This window comes from Nuphar pumila, chromosome 12, assembly GCF_984573655.1.
Source record: "Nuphar pumila chromosome 12, dmNupPumi1.hap1.1, whole genome shotgun sequence".
In the NCBI taxonomy this organism is placed as follows: Eukaryota; Viridiplantae; Streptophyta; class Magnoliopsida; order Nymphaeales; family Nymphaeaceae; genus Nuphar; species Nuphar pumila.
In genome coordinates this window covers 27,813,741-27,834,267 of record NC_143260.1, presented here as the reverse complement: position 1 = coordinate 27,834,267, position 20,527 = coordinate 27,813,741, and the positions used below count along the sequence as shown (strand labels likewise).

Sequence of the window (20,527 nt, the reverse complement as noted above, 5' to 3'; positions counted from 1 at the left end):
TATAAACTAAATTTGGATCGACTTATTAATCAAACCCTTCGGGTCTGAATTTGGGCCTTAATCGAGTCTTCATATTTATCACCATACCTAGAGCCCTATAGGTTTTGGTACGGGTTAGGTCCAAGTAAACCCGACCCATCGACACCCCTAGATGTGGTATATAGTACAGTCCTTTTTCGTATTGCATTCATTTTATTCATTCAAAACTGAACTTACTCATATATTGCATTCATTTAAAAAATGAATTTGCTCATACATTTCATTCATTCATTCAAAAAATGAGTCTGCTCATACATTATATTTATTCAAAATTGAACATGCATATACATTGCATTCATTCCATTCATTCAAAAAATGAATTTGCTTATACATTATATTCATTTCATTCATTCAAAAAATAAATATGCTTATAAATTGCATTCATTCATTCAAAATTGAACATGCTCATACATTGCATTCATTTCATTTATTCAAAAACTTAACTTGCTCATACATTGCATTCATTTCATTCATTCAAAACTAAACTTGGTCGTATATTGCATTTATTTCATTGATTCAAAAAATGAATATGCTTATACATTGCATTCATTCATTCAAAACTGAGCATGCTCATACATTGCATTTATTTCATTCATTTAAAAACTGAACTTGTTCATACATTTTATTCATTCAAAACTGAATATGCTCATACATTGCATTCATTTAATTCATTCAAAAAATGAATATGCTCATACATTACATTCATTTATTCAAAACTAAATTTTCTCATACATTGCATTCATTTATTCAAAACTGAATTTGCTCAAAAAATTTATTCATTTTAAAAAATGTTTATATGAACCTGTCAACCATCAATTGTTTTCCTATCTCAACCATACCATATGATCGAACTCTGACTTTCCAAGCCTCTTGTGTGAATCAATAGACTAGGATTCACATCGTTGGTCTTCCTTGCAAGTAACTACAACCACTAACTAATCAATTGCAATTGTTGATCGTTCATTGCTTCCCTATTCCACTTATACCATATGATTGAACTCTGACTTCTTAGATGTCTTGCATGAATCCATAAACCGAGATCCACATTATTGGTCTTTCTTGTAAATAACTAAATTAAGGACATAGACTTTCAGTTATGTTATCTGACAATGTTCTTTGCACCCTTTGTTGCTTTTTGCCTAAAACATGTTGTCTTCTAAAAGTTGACGATTCCCCAGAAACTCTTATTTCGCACTACCATTTGCTGTTCAATTAGGTAGCATCGATAAGTTTACTCAGATTATTGTTAATGTTGATCTCCTTAATTTTCTGCAGACATCATTATGGAATAACCTTCACCCTCAACAAATTATAGGAACTCCTGTCATAATCAAACAAATTGATTTTTGACTGCCAAACTTGATGATATTATTGATGTTAGAGCAGAATTCACATCATCAATAGATGTTGATAAGGGGCGGCTTTGTGGGTTTGCTGGGTGGTTCGACGTTCATTTTAGAGTACGTTCCACTTGCTATATAATATATATTTCATCAGGATTGAATCCTTAAAACCTTTTTTATCTTACAGCTACTGTTGCCTCTCATTGCTGGGTGGTTCGACGTTGATCATTCATTGCTTTCCTATGTCACCCATACCATATGAGTGAACTTTGACTTTTCAAATGTCTTGACAGAAATTAAAAACTACAATATAAATCGAGCTTGAGGTTTGAGTTTAAAATGAAGTTCGCAAATATTATTATGTGAACTTCGTGATGTCTGCAAAGAAAAATGTGCAAACATGTTTTTAAGCGAGAGCTTATGATACCCGATGATCGAAGTGATATATTACACAAACTCCATGAGTTTCGCACATGTGAAATGTAAAAAAGTCCTAACAAAATTGGCTATTTGAGATTTTGGTTATCAAGCGGCTTATGACAAATTTTGAGGTTTTTAAGGAAACACATCATTTTTACCATACAATATAATCATTTTCTAGGTAGGAATGTAACATGCCTACAAAAATTTTACAATCAAAGATTTTGGTTATCAACCCTTTGGAGTTGCAGGAATGTAACATGCCTACAAAAATTTTACTTTTTTTCCATAACACACCTAAAAAAACAATTCGTGAAGGAAACAAGGTTTATCTCAAAGCAACAAAACAAGCCCCTATACTATGGTTTTTGAGCGAATCCTTTTTTTTATAATTAGACGGAGAAATCACCCCACCTAGCCACACTTGGCTCTGCCTACCATACTTACAATCATTGTCCTAGTGGCGTAAAACTTTGTGAGTTTACCGCTTGCCCTCAAGGAGTTGTCACGCTTCGGCTTGCGCAAGGGATGACACCCATGAGATTTGATCCTAGATGGTGGCCTAGGCGCCCATTCCACTATGCCAAACCCCTTACACAAATCTTGTTCTCATATTTTGAAAAATCAAGAAAAATCTCCGTAACAATAAATATAAAATATATAACATATATGAAAATATAAATCATATAAAAAAGATCGGTAAAAGGTGTTTTATCACACTAATATTTGTGATAAAAATATGACAAATAGGTGATATTTTAAAGATATCGGGCTTTTCGATATATTATTGACTTTAACATATTGGTGAAATTTGTGGCCATAGTTTTGTGTGCACCAACTTATCCAAATAATTGGTGTTGGGTCACATGAGATAGCCAGATGTATCATAATCAAAGGTTTTCCCGGTTCAATACAAAGAGGGTTAAGAATTTCTTCTTTATAATTCCTGGAGATTCATTGACACAAGTTGGTTTCACTACCATAGTTAGTAATACTTGAAACGTAAAATTCGTTAAATACTGAATACATTATTTGAAATGTATCACATTCAAAAAGACGGCTGAGAAGAACGGTATAAAAGAATGAGTTGCAAAAAAATGTCAAACAATACATACGGTTTTAATTTTATAAAACGGAGGGAAAAAAAGGGACATATATATTGAAAAATATTTTGTTTAAAATATAAGTTTTCGTGTTCTAAAACACTTCTCTCAAAAGAACGTGGATTTTGGATGATATTTTGAAAAAGAGGAAGTTTCAATTTTTTTCTTTTTCATTTTCAAAGTTTTATCGAAAGGAACGGAGTTTTGCCAACTATGTTCATTACTTCCCTCCAACAGAAGAAGAAACTTTGTGATGCAGCAACAGGGGCTCCGCTTGTCTGGTAGGAGCAGCTAGTGCACGCCACCTTGTGTTGGGGCGTTGCAGGTTCAAAACCCAATGGTATAGTTGTATAACTGGTAGGGGGTCTGACTAACCCCAGCTTGCCTTTAAAAAAAAAAAAGAGCTAAGGAATTTATTGTTCAAGTCGAGGGTGTTGTCTTCAAGTATCTTTGAATAGAAAATGAAAGTCAGGAAGAACTCATCAAAACTGACCGATTGATTACAAACACTTTTTTGTTACAAAGAGTGCAACAAAAATTGATAAAAACTCCGACAAGCAAACATCAAGTTCAACACATGCCAATTAGATAAAGAAGAAAATTAATAACCAAGAAACTACAAGATGCATATGAATCTTCAATATGAAAGCTCAACTACGATACCACAAAAATGCCATATTTTCCTTTACTAAGTTTCAAAAATGACATTCGACAGTATTCCATCTCCCAATGGAAGAACTTGACTATTCTACCTTGGAAGCCAACAAAAAATGCTTTGATACATACACACACCTTTAACATGTGTAAGATTACCATCAAAACAAGTAAACCTTGATTACAGCTGACTGGTATGCTAAAACAGTTCAGATCCTTACTCAATGTAGAACTTGGAGGTGATGGGTGAAGATGACCTCCCAGATGGGTGTACAGTCTCATATATGAATTCAACATCCATAAGTCTATGATTTTCTTCCGAACGAGACATTGAAAAACTAGTCTTCACATGATCTCCTTGGTTTACACGGACAGGAGGGTATAAGAGAAAGACCTGAATGAGAACAACGTGCGTTAAAATGAGGAAATGTCAACAAAAAGTTATTAGATATAAAGTCATGTAAACATTGAACACCAACTAGCAATGACATTCAATGAAAATTCAAGAAATGATAATGGCAAGAATGACAAGCATGCGTGCATCTAGACAACAGAAACCTGTTGACCCCAATGTGTTCGGTTGTCTTCAGACGGGGCAGTGGTCAACTCCACCTCACATTTTGCCGGTTCTGTGATGCTCCCCTGAGAAAGCAATGAGAGGCAACAGTAGCTGTAAGATAAAAAAAGGTTTTAAGGATTCAATCCTGATGAAATATATATTATATAGCAAGTGGAACGTACTCTAAAATGAACGTCGAACCACCCAGCAAACCCACAAAGCCGCCCCTTATCAACATCTATTGATGATGTGAATTCTGCTCTAACAGCAATAATATCATCAAGTTTGGCAGTCAAACAATCAATTTGTTTGATTATGACAGGAGTTCCTATAATTTGTTGAGGATGAAGGTTATTCCATAATGATGTCTGCAGAAAATTAAGGAGATCAACATTAACAATAATCTGAGTAAACTTATCGATGCTACCTAATTGAACAGCAAATGGTAGTGCGAAATAAGAGTTTCTGGGGAATCGTCAACTTTTAGAAGACATGTTTTAGGCAAAAAGCAACAAAGGGTGCAAAGAACATTGTAAGAGAACATAACTGAAAGTCTATAGTCGTGGCATACTCGCATGTATGTATGGTAATAAAACAATCGTTGTGGTTCCAATTAATAAAAAGCTACACTAAGGATTTGGTGAACTTGATATAAGAGAGAGAGAGAGATGAACAAATTGTCTCATGACATTGGTTGCACCTGCAGGTAATATTTTCTTTGCTCTTCCTCAAAAGGCTTTGTCAATACACTCATATCAACCCCATAGCAAGCTTCAGTTTCATCAAGAAAACTGTACCAGTCACCCATTGATGAATTATAATCATTCTTTTTTTGCTCCCCCAAACCTGACCTTATTGGCGCTAACCACATTCGGGCATGGCTTGGGTACCTTGCAAAAGGAAAACATGCCTCAAGCTTAATGACATTTATCAGCAAGTTATAGGAATAAAATAAATTAAGATAGAGAGTAAGCACAAACAATCAAAGTCAAGAATGTGAAGGTTGCAACATTCTTGGCAGCATTTAACAAAGTTAGACAACTTAAAAACAGCCAGTTTGAACTTGAATTATGGCGGATAATTCAAATGCATAGAGACTACAGTGATGGAGAATTTTTTAATGGTGGCAAGAGGAGGAGGTCCAGAATAAACTCAGAGAAAATGGAGATGCTCATGATGTGCACTGGTAGCCAGATGCAAAAGAAATGGAGTGGGGAGACCCAAGGGAGGTTGTGAAAGATATGAGATTGGAGTGGGAATATCTGTGCAAAGATTCTTTGGATAGGATGAGTTTGTGTAAAGTGGAAGCAGGCTAGTAGAGAGGAATTTGAGGAAAATAGTAACCCAAAACCTCTAAGGAGCTTTTGAGTATTCACAGGGGGGAACTCGCCAAAGGTAAACAGACTCCACTTATCAGAGCTGTTAGAAGGCATTGCAAAAGCTGAGGAGTTTGGTGATCTTTACTACTATGTCGGTGAGACCCTCTTAATTCTGAAGAGTCTCACAATCAGGCTCTCTTTATGTTAATGATGTATTACTAGTGGTGAGGTGTACTTTCAAGAAGGTATTTGAAGTAGAAGAAAAAGGTGCATGGAAGACAAAGGGGTATCGTCAATGCTGTGACAATTGTAGTGTAAGGATAGAAGAAGATAAGATCAAAGCTAGCAGACTTCGAAGTTTATGGAGCACCCATAGGTTGAAGCAGTTCACAAAGAAGATTGGTGGTGTCCAGCATGTTTGTCCCTTGACTTTAGAAGAAGACAAGTGTGCACATGGTTTCCAGCTTCAGACTTAATAAACAACCTCATATTCTGGTCTGAAGGAAGAAGGATGAAAACTGAGAAGTGTGAGTTTGTCCTTGGGAATCAAACGAGGAAGAGAGAAACGGGAAAGTTAACAGCTAAAGGGTGTTCCTTAATCCCACGCCCATATATCATCCATCATATATAAGTTTCCCAATTACACATCCCTTAACATTATTTATGACTTACAAGCTATGTCACATGGGTGCGGGTGCGGGTGCGGGTGCGGGTGCGGGTGCGACACGGGTGCGGCACAATTTTAAAATTTTTGGACACGGGGACTCGGCAAAAAAAAAAAAAAAATATATATATATATATATATATATATATATATATATATATATATATATATATATATATATATATATATATATATATAATTTTATTTTATTTTATTTTTAAAATGCCACAGGTGTCTGTGCACAGTCACAGACTGTGACTGTGACTGTGCACAGGCACAGCACTGTGCACTGTGCACAGGCACAGCACTGTGCACAGTCACAGACTGTGCACAGTGCACACTGCAAAGACTGTGCACAGTCTGTGACTGTGCACACTGCAAAGACTGCACAGTCACAGTGCCTTTTTTATATATATTTTTTTAAATAAAAAATATAAAAATTTAGTTTTTTAGGGACATTTTTGGACTCGGTCAAAGTTGACCGAGTCCAAAATGTGGACGGACTCGGCCTGGACTCGTTGACCGAGTCCAACTCGGCGTTGACCGAGTCCGGGCCGAGTCCGAAGCCGCACCCGAGTCCGCACCCGTGTCGAGGCGTGTCGACTCGGGTGCGGCACCTCCTTAGCCGAGTCCGTGTGACATAGCTTACAAGTCCATTTTTTCATAAAAGACAGAATTACCCTTGATGTGTATTCTTCACAATCTCCCTCAAACTGGGCATGGCAATGGCCATGGACAGTTTTCCTTTAAGAAGCTAATGATGAGCAGATGATAACACTATGAAATATTATATATTTAACTTTTGAGGTTTCATGTTCCATAGTTTGTGGTGGTATAAAATGCTGCTTGTTATTTTATACGCTACCATGAGTTTCATGTTCCATATACACCTTGCATCATCTATAAACCGAGAATTGATTCTTCTTGGGTCGATGCCTGAGCGGTCAATGGGTACAGAGATGATAATAAATAGAATATGACAAAATCTATACCTAGAAATGGTTCACGTAGAAATAGCCATATTAGTTCATGTAAGAGTGGGGATCGAACACCAATAGGAGTTTCCATACACACCACTCGCCACATGATGGGAGTTGGTCATGCCAGAAGTCGTTACCTCTCATTTTCTTCACACCGAGATATAATTATTTATATGTTATATATGCCTTGTCGTAGGAGACCAACCTCGTAAAAAAAATAGGGTACCCCATTGTCACAGGTTACTGCATTTATCCAAGTGTCGGAATAATTCCTATCAATAGATACTCAGTATATCAATACCGATTAGATCTGCGATCTGTTATTGGATTGCTGATTGCTCATTCAATGAGCATTCTCAATATTATGCCTTAAAGAGGACTCAAAGCCAACTATCATAGTCGAACATACAACCATCCATTACAAATGTGATGCTCTAACCTCTAAGCTATTTTTTCGAAAGAATTTGATCCTTTTTCTCGTTAGAGAATCTCCTCCCTTCTACTATGTCCCGGAGAGTAACAAAGACAGTAACCTTCCCATGGCATATAAGCTACTGATACATTTTTCCCCAAAACAAGTTTGCCACAAACCGTAGCCGCACCATCCGCCATAGTGTCATTTTTAAGACCTAGTATATGATACAGCATTATTAGTTATTAATTTATCCAATCATTGATTTATGTTGATTTAGACTGTCTGAAGAGTTTCTTATCACATTATTATTTATTCTTTACTTTTTTTCCGTAGAAAAAACCCTTTTGATAAATATATTTCTGCTAACCTAGCATCCTCCGTCCCTCAGAATCATCTATAGACGATCGAACCGTCATATACCCAGTTAATGATATGAGGTGTTCGAAAATGGTTGAAGTTAAATAGGAGGATCACTATGACTATAGCCCTTGGTAGATTTACCAAAGAAAAAAAAGATTTATTTGATATTATGGATGAGACTGGCGGAGAAACAATTATACAAAACTAGAACTAGCTACTATACACATATTGGCCATCTTTTGAATTTGTTACTTTCATTTTGTTTGATTAACTCAAAGTTCTTTAAATACCTCTACCTTTTTTTGAAATATCATGAACAGTTTCCCATTTAATTCCTAAAAACTAGGTTTATCATCCTTAAGATATCAAAAAAAAACAAAGGTGTTTTGTCAATTCTGTGCAAAAAAGGGGGAACCTAGGATAATAGGCTCATGAACTTGGCCTTACTTCACTGTCGAGAAACAAAAGAAGACTTCTGTCATTAATCAAATCCATCTTGTTGTGGTATTGATTGGAAAGTCGAAGTCAACTCCTTCCTCGTTCAAGCGAGAGCGAGCCCTTTGGCATATATATATATATATATATATATATATATATATATATATATATATATATATATATATATATATAGAGAGAGAGAGAGAGAGAGAGACTTCAAAGAAGTGCAGTTCGTAGTTTACAAGGTCAGGAATTACTTCGACTAAGGGCATGTTTGGATGACGGAAAAACTAGCCTTTTGAGAAACCCAGATTGCCAAATACATGGTTTTGCTTTTGTTTGGATGACTAAAAAACAGTAAAACCTGGTCATTGGTCATCAAAAGTTGAAAAATAAAATAAAACAATTTCCCTTTGGCCATTTTCTGGCTAGATATCAGCCGGAAAGTGGGTGCCCAAGTGCTATCCGATGACAACGTACCACGCTGGCCATTTTCCACCCAGTTGTTGGCCAGAAACAGGAACTTTTTTCTTTCAAAAAGAAAAACTGCATGTTTCATGCCATTTTCTGGCCAGCCACTAGCTGAAAGATAGCTGTCTGGTACCATCATTGTCAGACAATACTGAGCCAGCCATTTTTCGACAGGTGGTTGGCCAGAAAATGGTCAGAAAGGCCTGCTATAAAAGAAATTTGTTCACATTCAGGCCATTTCCAGCCGGTGACTGACTGAAAATGGCCGGCCCAGTATCGCCCATGCCACTGAAATGGCCCTTTTTCAGCCAGTTGCCAGCCAGAAATGACAGAAAATGTGGTGGCCATGGTAAAGCATTAGGGAAGAGGACACATTGAAGGGGTCTCACCCCACCCCACCAATAAACCAGGTTTGTGAAAACCTGGGTAAGTGAAAAAATGGAGTGTTGACCGGTTTTGGGGTTCAAAACCAGGTTTGTAAAACCTGGTTTTGTGCACCCAAATAGTGCACAAAACCAGGACATCCAAAACCAGGTTATTAACCTTATTTTGTTAAACCCAGTGAGCTCAAACTGTGAATCACAAAGGAACATAACTCATTGAATAGTATGCAAGATTTCCATTTGTATTCCCACAAGTTTTTGTGTCAAAACTAGCACACAAACCTTGGACACCCCTAAACTAAGATCCCATAAGACCGCCTACCAACTTATAAAATTGTTCATATACCTCTTCCAATTAAGAAGTTGGGAATCAATCAGTTATCACCTATCCCGATATACCATAGAGAAAAGTGCACCCAACAAAACTGTTAAAATGTAAAACTGTACATATATGTATATATAATAATATTATATTATTATATATATATAAATACATTTTTAATTTCTTTCTTTTCTCTATTTTTTTTCCTTTATTTTTATTTTTTGTCTTTATGTCATCTAGTTCAGTTTGAACTAGAATGACTGTTGCTAGTCAAGTCCTGTCCAGACTTGACTAGCAATAGAGCTGTTGGACTGACACATTCCAACAGCTCTAAATAGAGCTGTTGGACTGTGCCCAACAGCTCTATTGAGTCCTCTTTCAGCTGTGTATATAAAGGGGTGCAGCCCCTCTTGTATTTCACTCCAATGCTTCTTAAGCAATTGGTTTTTCATATCAATAAAGAATACATTTTTATTTTTATTTTGTTTCCAGTTATACCCTTTTTAAGGGTTATGCTTTAGTGTCATTCTTGACACTTGCTCTTGTTAATCAAAGCTCGTGTTTCGAAGATCCCCATTTCATTTCATGGTATCAAAGCCGCGGAAGTACTAAATCTTGAGGAAAAGCTGCCTCGGTTTTCGTGCCCGTTTGCAAAAGTGTTCGCCACTTGAAGAGAAGTGTTTTATCACTTCATTGGAGAAGATTTCACATCTTGTTGTATTGTTTTTTTTTTCTTTCTTTTTCATTTTCCTTCTTGTTTCTCTTCTATCCCTATTCTTTCTCTCCTTGTAATCGATGGATGACAATGATAAAGTCACCATCATGCCTATGAAACTAAGCGATACGAACTATGTAACATGGGCTTCAATCATGAAGCACCATATATGGGGAAAAGGCTTATGGGGGATTGTGGATGGTTCCGATTCGGAACCTAAGCTATCTCTTACTAAAAAGGAGGGAGATAAAGAGGTCCCTCTATCGGAAGAAGAGAAAATCAAGGTTATTGCCTCATACGAGAAGAAATGGAAAGAATGGAGAATATCTCATGTGAAGATAATGTCATGGCTTATCAATAGCTTTGACATTAAAAAATGCTCAAGTCTTGCCAAATTTGATCATGCCGATAAGGCATGGGAATACCTTAAGAATATGTATTCCCTTAAAGATATTGCACACGTGTGCAACCTCCAAGAAAAAGTTCGAATGATGACACAAGGAGACAAAACTATTCGTGAATATTACAATGGGTTGTCCGAACTTTGGGAAGAACTTTCCCTTTTAGAACCAAAGTGGCATTGTGCCGAAGACATCGAGCTTCGTCAGAAACAACTCGATGCCGAACATTTTTACCAGTTTATCACTGGATTAAGGCCGAAATTTGAAACCACTAAATCGGCCCTACTTCACCGGGGAAAAATTCCTTCTATTGTTGAAACTATTGAAGAGTTAACAATGGAAGAAAATCGTCTCCGGAAAGGTTCTTTAAAAATTGAAGATGATTCCGTTTTAGCCGTGTCTAGACCAGGGAATCATGTTCGATCATATAGGCCTCCTCACTTTAACCGACAAAATGGTGACTATGATAAGAAGAAAGTTATTTGTCATCACTGTCATGAACCGGGACACTACAGGCCACAATGTCCCAAACTTAAGGAGCTGAGAGAAAAAAGAGCTGCAATTGCTGGATCGGAGCCTAAAGATCAGGATGCACCAGTTTCCCTGGCCCAACTAATGGAGATCCTTCAGCCTCTCATCAAAGGTGCCTCTTCCTCATCTGAAGCTTCAACCGGCGCAGCAGCCTCATCTTTTTCTGATTTAGGTAAAATTTCTTGGCTTCTTGACTCTGGTGCATCTTTTCATATGACCCCAAATAATCAAAGTCTATCCAAATGTGTTAAAAATAAAACAAGTGTGTCAAAGGTCTTTACTGCTGATGGGACTTCTCTTGAAATAGAAGGAATAGGAGATTTTGAAAAAATTTATAAAACAAAAAATTTTTTTATTCCAGAAATTAGACATGTTCCCAAATTAAATTTAAATCTTTTATCTGTATCTCAAATTTCTGATTATGGGTGTAATATTTCTTTTTCTTCTCATGGTTGTTGGGTACAGGATCGCCAGTCAGGCAAGCTGATTGGGGAAGGCCATAGAGAAGGAGGACTCTATTACATGGATTTTTTGGAAATGCCGAAGAAAGCTTTTTGTTATAATATTCAAAAAATAGAGTTGGAACTGTGGCATAAGAGACTTGGTCACCCACATATAGCCAAAATCCAACATTTTCCAAATCTAGGGAAATTTTGTAACTCTGAATCATTTGATTGTAAAGATTGTATTCTCGGCAAAATGAAAAGATTACCATTTCAGAACAGAACCTTTTTCTCTTCAAGACCACTTGAATTAATACACTCGGATGTTTGGGGTCCTGCACCAGTAATTTCTAAAGGAGGATTTGTTTACTATGTTATTTTTGTCGATGATTTCTCCCGACATACGTGGATGTACTTTCTCAAACATAAGTCTGAAGTATTTTCATACTTTCAAACTTTTCATAATATGGTTAAAAACAAATTTCAAAATGATATTACTATTTTTCGCACAGATTCAGGGGGAGAGTTTTTATCCACAGATTTTCAAAATTATCTTAAATTGCATGGCATCACACATCAAAGATCTTGTCCTTATACACCTCAACAAAATGGACTGGCAGAACGAAAACATCGCCATATTATAGAAACCACTAGAACTTTATTAATAGCAAATCAAGTCCCTAAAGACTTTTGGGCAGAAGCTGCCTTAACTGCCACCTATCTCATTAATAGGATGCCATCTTCTTCGTTACAAAATATCACTCCCATTGAAAAACTTATGAACATTTCTCCAGACTACTCTAGATTAAGAATATTTGGGTGCAAATGTTTCATATTTACTGACAAAAATGATAAACTTTCCCCTCGTGCGATTCCCTGTGCCTTTTTAGGATATGCTGAAAACCAGAAAGGTTATAGATGTTTTGACTTCAAAAATAATAAACTATATGTGTCTAGAAATGTTTCCTTTCTTGAAAAGGAGAGCTTCTTTGATTTTAGAAAATTAAAAGACGTCACTGAGTACTCCTTTTTGCTAGATCTAACATCAACATCTGATGAATATGACCTTGATTGTAACTTTGATGATGATCCAAGAATTATTGATCTTAATGTTGAAAATGAAGAAGTTCATAGAGATACTAGTATTCAATATTCCAGGCGACAAGAGTCTAATATTCCATGTGCACTTGAGAAATATTCTAACATTCCAACTAGACAATCATCCCGAATCTCGAGGCCTCCAGAAAAGTTTGTATCATACGAGTCTTTCTCACCCACATATAGGGCAGTTATTGCATTAATTCACTCATATGAAGAACCATCCACATATTTTCAAGCAAAAAATGATATCAAATGGATAGAAGCCATGAAAGTTGAATTAGATGCACCTGAAAAGGCTTCTACATGGAATATTCAAGATCTTCCTCCAGGGAAGAAAACTATAGGATGTCGATGGGTTTATAAAATTAAAACCAAGAGTGATGGTACTCTTGAAAGATATAAAGCCCGTTTAGTAGCCAAAGGTTATGCCCAAGAATATGGGATTGATTATGAAGAAACCTTTGCTCCGGTGGCTCGTATGACTATTGTCCGAACCTTAATTGCCTTAGCTTCTATCAAAAAATGGTCTATTTTTCAAATGGATGTCAAAAATGTTTTTTTAAATGGAAAGCTAGTTGAAGAAGTATATATGGAACCCCCTCCTGGTCTAAGTATTCCTAAGGGTAAAGTCCTTCGCTTAGAAAAAGCTCTTTATGGACTTAAACAAGCACCAAAAGCTTGGTATGATAGGTTTAGTCGTGTTATGATTGATATTGGTTTTCAATTTTGTTTAACTGACACTGCTTTGTTTATTAAGAATTCTAATGCAGGAATCATTGTGCTTCTTCTTTATGTGGATGATATGATCATCACCGGAAGCGATAAACAGGGAGTTGAAACAATCAAAACACTTCTTAAATCTCATTTTGAAATGACTGATTTGGGCTTGTTGAGATATTTTTTAGGCATTGAAGTTGCTTATTCTCCTAGATGATATTTATTATCTCAGACTAAATTTGCTTTTGATATTGTTTTCAGGTCTGGTATTACTGATGATAAGAAAGTTGACACTCCAGAAGTTGTTAATGTTAAAATGAAGATTGATGATGGAGAACTTCTTGCAGACCCTACTCCTTACAGACAGCTTGTCGGGGCACTTTCCTATCTATCCATTACCAGACCAGATATAGCACATGTTGTTCATACAGCAAGTCAATTTCAACATGCTCCTACTTCTGTTCATATGGGAGCAGTCATGCGTATTATCAGATACATCAAGTCCTCTCTTTCACGAGGACTTTTCTTATCTTCCTCATCTTCTCTTGATTTAATTGCATATACTGATGCTGATTGGGGAGGTGATCCCAATAACAGACACTCAACCACTGGCTTTTGTGTCTTTTTAGGGGAATCATTAATCTCGTGGAGGTGTAAAAAGCAACAGAAGGTATCTCTCTCATCCACCGAAGCTGAATACAGAGCCATGGCAACCACGACCATGGAAGTAGTTTGGCTCCGACGACTGCTTGCTGACATGGGAGTTGAAGCAACAAAGGCTTCACAAATGTGTTGTGACAACAAAAGTGCGATCTACATTGCCAGTAACAGAACATTCCACGAACGCACCAAACACATCGAAATGGATTGTCACTACGTCAGAGAGGAATATCTACACGGGATAATTGATATGCCATATGTCACTTCAGAATATCAGTTAGCAGACCTCTTTACAAAGCCTCTCGCTGCTCCCCGATTTCACTTTCTCTTAGACAAACTTTCGCTCATTGTACTGTAAGTTTGAGGGGGTGTGTTAAAATGTAAAACTGTACATATATGTATATATAATAATATTATATTATTATATATATATAAATACATTTTTAATTTCTTTCTTTTCTCTATTTTTTTTCCTTTATTTTTATTTTTTGTCTTTATGTCATCTAGTTCAGTTTGAACTAGAATGACTGTTGCTAGTCAAGTCCTGTCCAGACTTGACTAGCAATAGAGTTGTTGGACTGACACAGTCCAACAGCTCTTAATAGAGCTGTTGGACTGACACATTCCAACAGCTCTAAATAGAGCTGTTGGACTGTGCCCAACAGCTCTATTGAGTCATCTTTCAGCTGTGTATATAAAGGGGTGCAGCCCCTCTTGTATTTCACTCCAATGCTTCTTAAGCAATTGGTTTTTCATATCAATAAAGAATACATTTTTATTTTTATTTTGTTTCCAGTTATACCCTTTTTAAGGGTTATGCTTTAGTGTCATTCTTGACACTTGCTCTTGTTAATCAAAGCTCGTGTTTCGAAGATCCCCATTTCATTTCAAAAACTAGCACTAGAGAACCAATATATAGGAACAAAATGATGCATGACATGCACTCCCTGGTCCCTACCATAGAAATAGCTCCCTAGGATTTTCTAACAAATGGATACCCATGAAAGATGATGATACAGATCCAATTGAACCCGAATCTGAATTGGTAATGATTGGTACAGACCCTGAAGAACCCAGATCCAAAATGGCATTGAACGAAGCAGATCAAGAAGGACCTGGATCCAAAAAGGACTTGGAAGGGCCAGCTGACCCCAGTGGGGCCCACATGGAGGTCGACCTCCCCTTGGAGGGTGCCTTGGCGAACGTGTGGAGGAAGTAAAGAAGGTTGGAATTAGGTTTTCCTTAATTCTAGCTAAGTCAACAAGGTAGTACCTAAGCATGGAAAGGTCTTACCTATTCTTGGGTAGGAGCTTGAGAGGTGTTACCTAGATTTAGGTTTTGATCAAAGAGTCTCTTCTTATTTTTTGAGAGTTAACTTGCGCAGAGGTGTTAATACCCCCTCTACACTCTAGGTAAACCCCCCTTGTATTGTGCTTTGGTAATGCATATGAAATGAATTAAAATTTGAATCTCTCACTCTCACAAAATTTGTCAAATGAATTGAAGTTTGAATCTCTTACTCTCACAAAATTTGTCTCTCTCTCTCTCTAAACCCCTAGGCTTATCTCTCTTCTTGGCCTCTAGGCCCTCTTTCACGCCTCTCTCACTTTGCATCTGGTGCTTCATCAAGCCCATACCCCTACTTGATCTGAACCTTGGTAACTTGGTCCAAGCCAAGTGCGGACGGTGGACTGAAGTTTGACATTGGCCGAATGCTTGTTGCACCATGCTGCATCCAAACGACCCCCTGACCTACAACTCTGTAGTGGAACTCCCGAAGAGTGTATACTTGGTCCCTGTAAGTCAAACTAGCCCTTACCTTAGCCCAAACCCACATCTGCACCCATTTGACTCAACCCGATTCCAAGAAACCCAACATATTCTGCTTGTGAGCTACAAAATTTGACCCAAGTTTCTTTAGTCATATCTCCTCGATCTGACATGCCATAGGTGCTCCCACTTGTCCCCAACCTGTAATGAAATGATGGTCTTCCACAAACGCCCTAGAAACACTCAAAGGGAAGTGTCTAAAAGACATTTTAAGCAAAGCCCTTAAAAAGGGTAAAATAGGAACAGCACACACATAAATAAATATTTTTATTTATGTAGAAAAATGCTTAAAAAGCATTACAAAGGAGTGAGTTTATAAGAGGGGGTTGCACCCCTATATATACAAGAGCAAAGGGGAGAGCTCATAAGGAGCTCTCCCTTCTAGTTGTTTAACTAGTCCAACGGCTAGAAATCTAGCCCTTGGACTAGTTCCAACGACTAGACTGTTTGGTTAAGTTCCGGTTGGAATGTAACCAAACTATATTATCTAGTTCAATATGAACTAGATAATAGAAATTACATTAAAAAATAAAAATAAGAAAAATATATATAATAATAATATTATTATTATATATATGTTACATTTTAACACTCCCCCTCAAACTTACGATATAATGAGCAAAAGTTTGTCTAAAAGAAAGTGGAATCTAGGAGTTGCAAGAGGTTTGGTGAAGAAATCTGCTAATTGGTATTCTGATGTAACATATGGCAGATCAATGGTGTCGTGCAGGTACTCCTCTCTGACATAGTGACAATTCATCTCTATGTGTTTGGTGTGTTCATAAAAAGTTTGGTTGCTTGCGATGTAGATTGCACTCTTGTTGTCACAGCACATGCGCGAGGCTTGTGTTGCTTCAGCTCCCATATCAGCAAGCAGACGCCTGAGCCAAACAACTTCCATTGTGGTGGCCGTCATGTCTCTATATTTAGCTTCAGTAGAGGAAAGAGAAACCTTTTGTTGCTTATTGCACCTCCACGATATGAGAGATTCACCTAAAAATACACAAAAACCAGTGGTTGAGTGCCTATTATTAGGATCACCTCCTAAGTCAGCATCAGTATAAGCAATTAAATCTAAAGATGATGATGTTGACAAGAAGAGTCCACGTGAAAGAGAGCTCTTTAAATATCTAATAATGTGTAAAACTGCTCCCATGTGAACAGAGGTGGGAGCATATTGAAATTGGCTAGCTGTGTGTACAGCATGTGCGATGTCTGGTCGAGTGATGAAAAGATAGGAGAGTGCTCCAACAAGTTGTCTAAATGGAGTAGGATCCTCTAGTCGTTCTCTATCATCAATTTTCATCTTAACATTAACTATTTCTAGAGTATTTACTTTCTTTTCATCAGTAATGTCAGACCTGCAAACAATATCAGAAGCAAATTTAGATTGAGATATCAAATACCCTCTAAGAGAATAAGCAACTTCTATTCCTAGGAAATATCGTAATAGTCCTAGATTAGACATTTCAAAATGAGTTTTAAGAAGAGTTTTGATATTGATAACTCTCAGTTTGTCACCTCCAATGATGATCATATCATCCACATAAAGAAGAAGAATGATGATACATGCATCAGATTACTTAATAAACAAGGCAATGTCAGTTAAAAAAGAATGAAAACCAATATCAATCATAACATGACTAAACCTGTTATACCAGGTTTTTTGTGCATGTTTGAGACCATAAAGAGCTTTCTCAAGACAAAAAATTTTACCCTTAGAAAGACTAATACCAGGCGGAGCTTCCATGTATACTTCTTCAACAAGACTAACATTTAAAAAGGCATTTTTGATGTTCATTTGAAATATAGGCCATTTTTTAATAGAGGCTAAAGCAATTAAAGTTCGAACTGTGGTCATTCGAGCCACAGGAGCAAAGATTTTGTCGTAGTCAATGCCATACTCTTGAGCATAGCCTTTGGCTACGAGTCGTGCCTTATATCTTTCAAGGGTCCCATCGCTTTTGGTTTTGACTTTATAGACCCACCTAGAGCCTATAGGTTTTTTCCCAAGAGGCAAGTCTTGGATGGACCAAGTATTAGCCTTTTCTAATGCATCTAACTCTTTTTTCATAGCGGCAATCCATTCTTTCATGATTTTTTGCTTCAAAGTACGAGGAAAGTTTAACGTAGGATTGAATCAATGCAAGGGCTGCCCTATACGAGGGTGAAAAAGATTCATAGGAGACAAATTTTCTGGGAGGTCTAGAGATTCTAGAAGTCCTGCGAGGAGGAACTTCAGAAAATCTTTCTAGCGCACATGGGGGTCGTTGCTCTCCAATTCTTTGTCTTGAATACTGTAAGCTAACATCCCTACTAGTTTGGTCTTCACTATCATTTTCATAGATAGTAGGACTTTGATCATTATCAAAGTTACATTCAAAATCCAATGAAGAGGATTTTGAAGTTAAATCAATTAAAAAAAATATTCAGTAATATCCTTGGATTTTTCACTTTAAAAAAAAAATTCAAGAAAGGTCACATTTCTTGACACATACGATTTGCTCTTTTGAAAATCGTAGCAGTTGTACCCTTTTTTATTTCCAGCATATCCTAAAAAGGCACATGGGATTGCACGAGGAGAGAATTTATCGTTCTTGTCTGTAAATACAAAACATTTGCATCCAAACACTCTTAGTCTGGAGTAGTTTGGAGTTAAATCATAAAGTTTTTCAATCGGAGAAATGTTTTCTAAAGAAGAAGATGGCATTCTATTTATTAGATAAGTGGCAGTTAAAGCTGCTTCAGCCCAAAACCCTTTTGGCACTTGACTTGCTATTAGCAAAGTCCAAGTGGTCTCTGTAATGTGACGATGTTTGCGTTCAGCAAAACCATTCTGTTGAGGAATATTTGGATAAGATCGTTGATGAATAATGCCATATGAGTTAAGATAATTTTTAAAGTCTCCAGACATAAATTCTCCACTTGAATCAGTGTGAAAAATGGAGATATTGTTTTGAAATTTGTTTGTGACCATTTTTTGAAATATTTGAAAGTGAGCAAAACTTCGGATTTATGTTTAAGAAAATAAATCCAAGTATGTCTAGAAAAATCATCAACAAAGATGACATAATATGCAAAATCGCTTTTAGAAATAACTGGTGCGGGTCCCCAAACATCCGAATGTATTAACTCAAGAAGTTTTGTAGAGACAAAAGTTCTACTAGAAAACGGTAATCTTTTCATTTTACCAAGAATGCAGTCTTTATAAGCAAAATTTTCAGATTTACAAAATTTTCCCAAACTTGAAAAAAAATGGATTTTAGACATACGAGGATGGCCAAGTCTTTTGTGCCACAAGTCTGTTTTCAATTTCTGAACATTTAAGCAAAATACATTCTTTGGTAGTTCCAAAATGTCCATGTAATATAGCCCTCCTTCTCTATGGCCTTCCCCAATCAGTTTCTCTGACGGGCGAACCTGTACCCACCAACCATCAGAAGAGAAGGATATATTACATCCATAATCAGAAATCTGAGAAACAGACAAGAGATTTAAATTTAATTTTGGGATATATCTAATTTCGGAAATACAAAAAGTTTTGGATTTTTCAAAACACACAATTCCTTTTATTTCAAAAGATGTTTCATCTGCTGTAAAGACTTTTGAAATATTTGAGTTATTTTTAAGACATTCGGATAAACATTTATAATTTGAGGTCATATGAAATGACGCACCAGAATCTAAAAGCCAAGGAAAGTTACCTAGACCGTATACAGATGCAACTGCGGCTTCAGTTGCGGCTTCAGCGGATGAGCAGACCCCTTGAAGAAGAGGCTGAAGAATCTCCATAAGTTGAGCCATAGAAACTGATGCATCTTGATCTTTTGGCTCAGCTTCAACAGATGCAACCTTCTTTTCATCTCTTCTCTTTAACTTTGGACATTGAGGCCTATAGTTCATGACAGTGATGGCAAATAACTTTTATTTTGTCAAACTCGTCATTCTGCCTCCCAAAATGAGGTGACCTGCAGGTGTGAGTGTGATTCCCAGGCCTAGATACTGCTAGGACGGAATCATGATCAACTTTAGAAGAACTCTTTCGAAGATGATTTTCCTCCATTGTTAATTCTTCAATAGTTTCAACAATAAAAGGAATTTTTCTTCGGTGAAGAAGGGCTGATTTGGTGGACTCAAATTCCGGCCTGAACCCAGTTATAAATTGGTAGAAGTGTTCAGCATCGAGTTGCTTTTGGCGAAGCTCGATGTCTTCGACACAGTGCCATTTAGGTTCCAAAAGGGAGAGCTCTTCCCAGAGTTCAGACAACTCATTGTAATATTCGTGAATTGATTTATCTCCTTGAGTCATTATTCGAACATTCTATTGAAGATTGCACACATGTGCAATGTCTTTTAGGGAATACATATTCTTAAGGTATTCACATGCCTTATCGGCATGTTCGAATTTGGCAAGACTGAAACATTTTTTTAATGTCAACGTTATTAATAAGTTATGACATTATTTTCACATGTCCCATTCTCCACTCTTTCCATCTTTTTTCATAAGAGGATAGAGCTTTGATTTTCTCCTCTTCTAATAATGGAACCTCTTTATCTCTCTCTTTTTTAGTATGAGATAGTTTAGGTTCTGAATCGGAACCATCCACAATCTCCCATAAGTCTTTCCCCCCATATATGATGCTTCATGATTGAAGCCCA

At 36.8% G+C, this 20,527-nt stretch overlaps 1 protein-coding gene across 2 annotated transcripts in view; it reads right to left on the bottom strand.

Moving 5' to 3' along the window:
- Window positions 1-3,565: 3,565 nt before the first annotated feature.
- The window catches only part of LOC149820420 (protein arginine N-methyltransferase PRMT10-like), a 29,554-nt gene continuing 12,592 nt past the window's right edge, over window positions 3,566-20,527 (bottom strand). The window contains exons 4-7 of one of the 2 annotated variants that reach the window (XM_089983600.1): window positions 4,819-5,008; window positions 4,301-4,486; window positions 4,118-4,201; window positions 3,566-3,953 (exon numbers count right to left, since the gene is read on the bottom strand). In XM_089983600.1, the coding sequence (XP_089839726.1) occupies window positions 3,777-3,953; window positions 4,118-4,201; window positions 4,301-4,486; window positions 4,819-5,008 (637 nt within the window). In that variant the 3' untranslated portion in view covers window positions 3,566-3,776. Of the gene's footprint in view, window positions 3,954-4,117; window positions 4,230-4,300; window positions 4,487-4,818; window positions 5,009-20,527 lie in introns of both variants that reach the window. The other variant, XR_016426761.1, reaches the window with a different exon arrangement.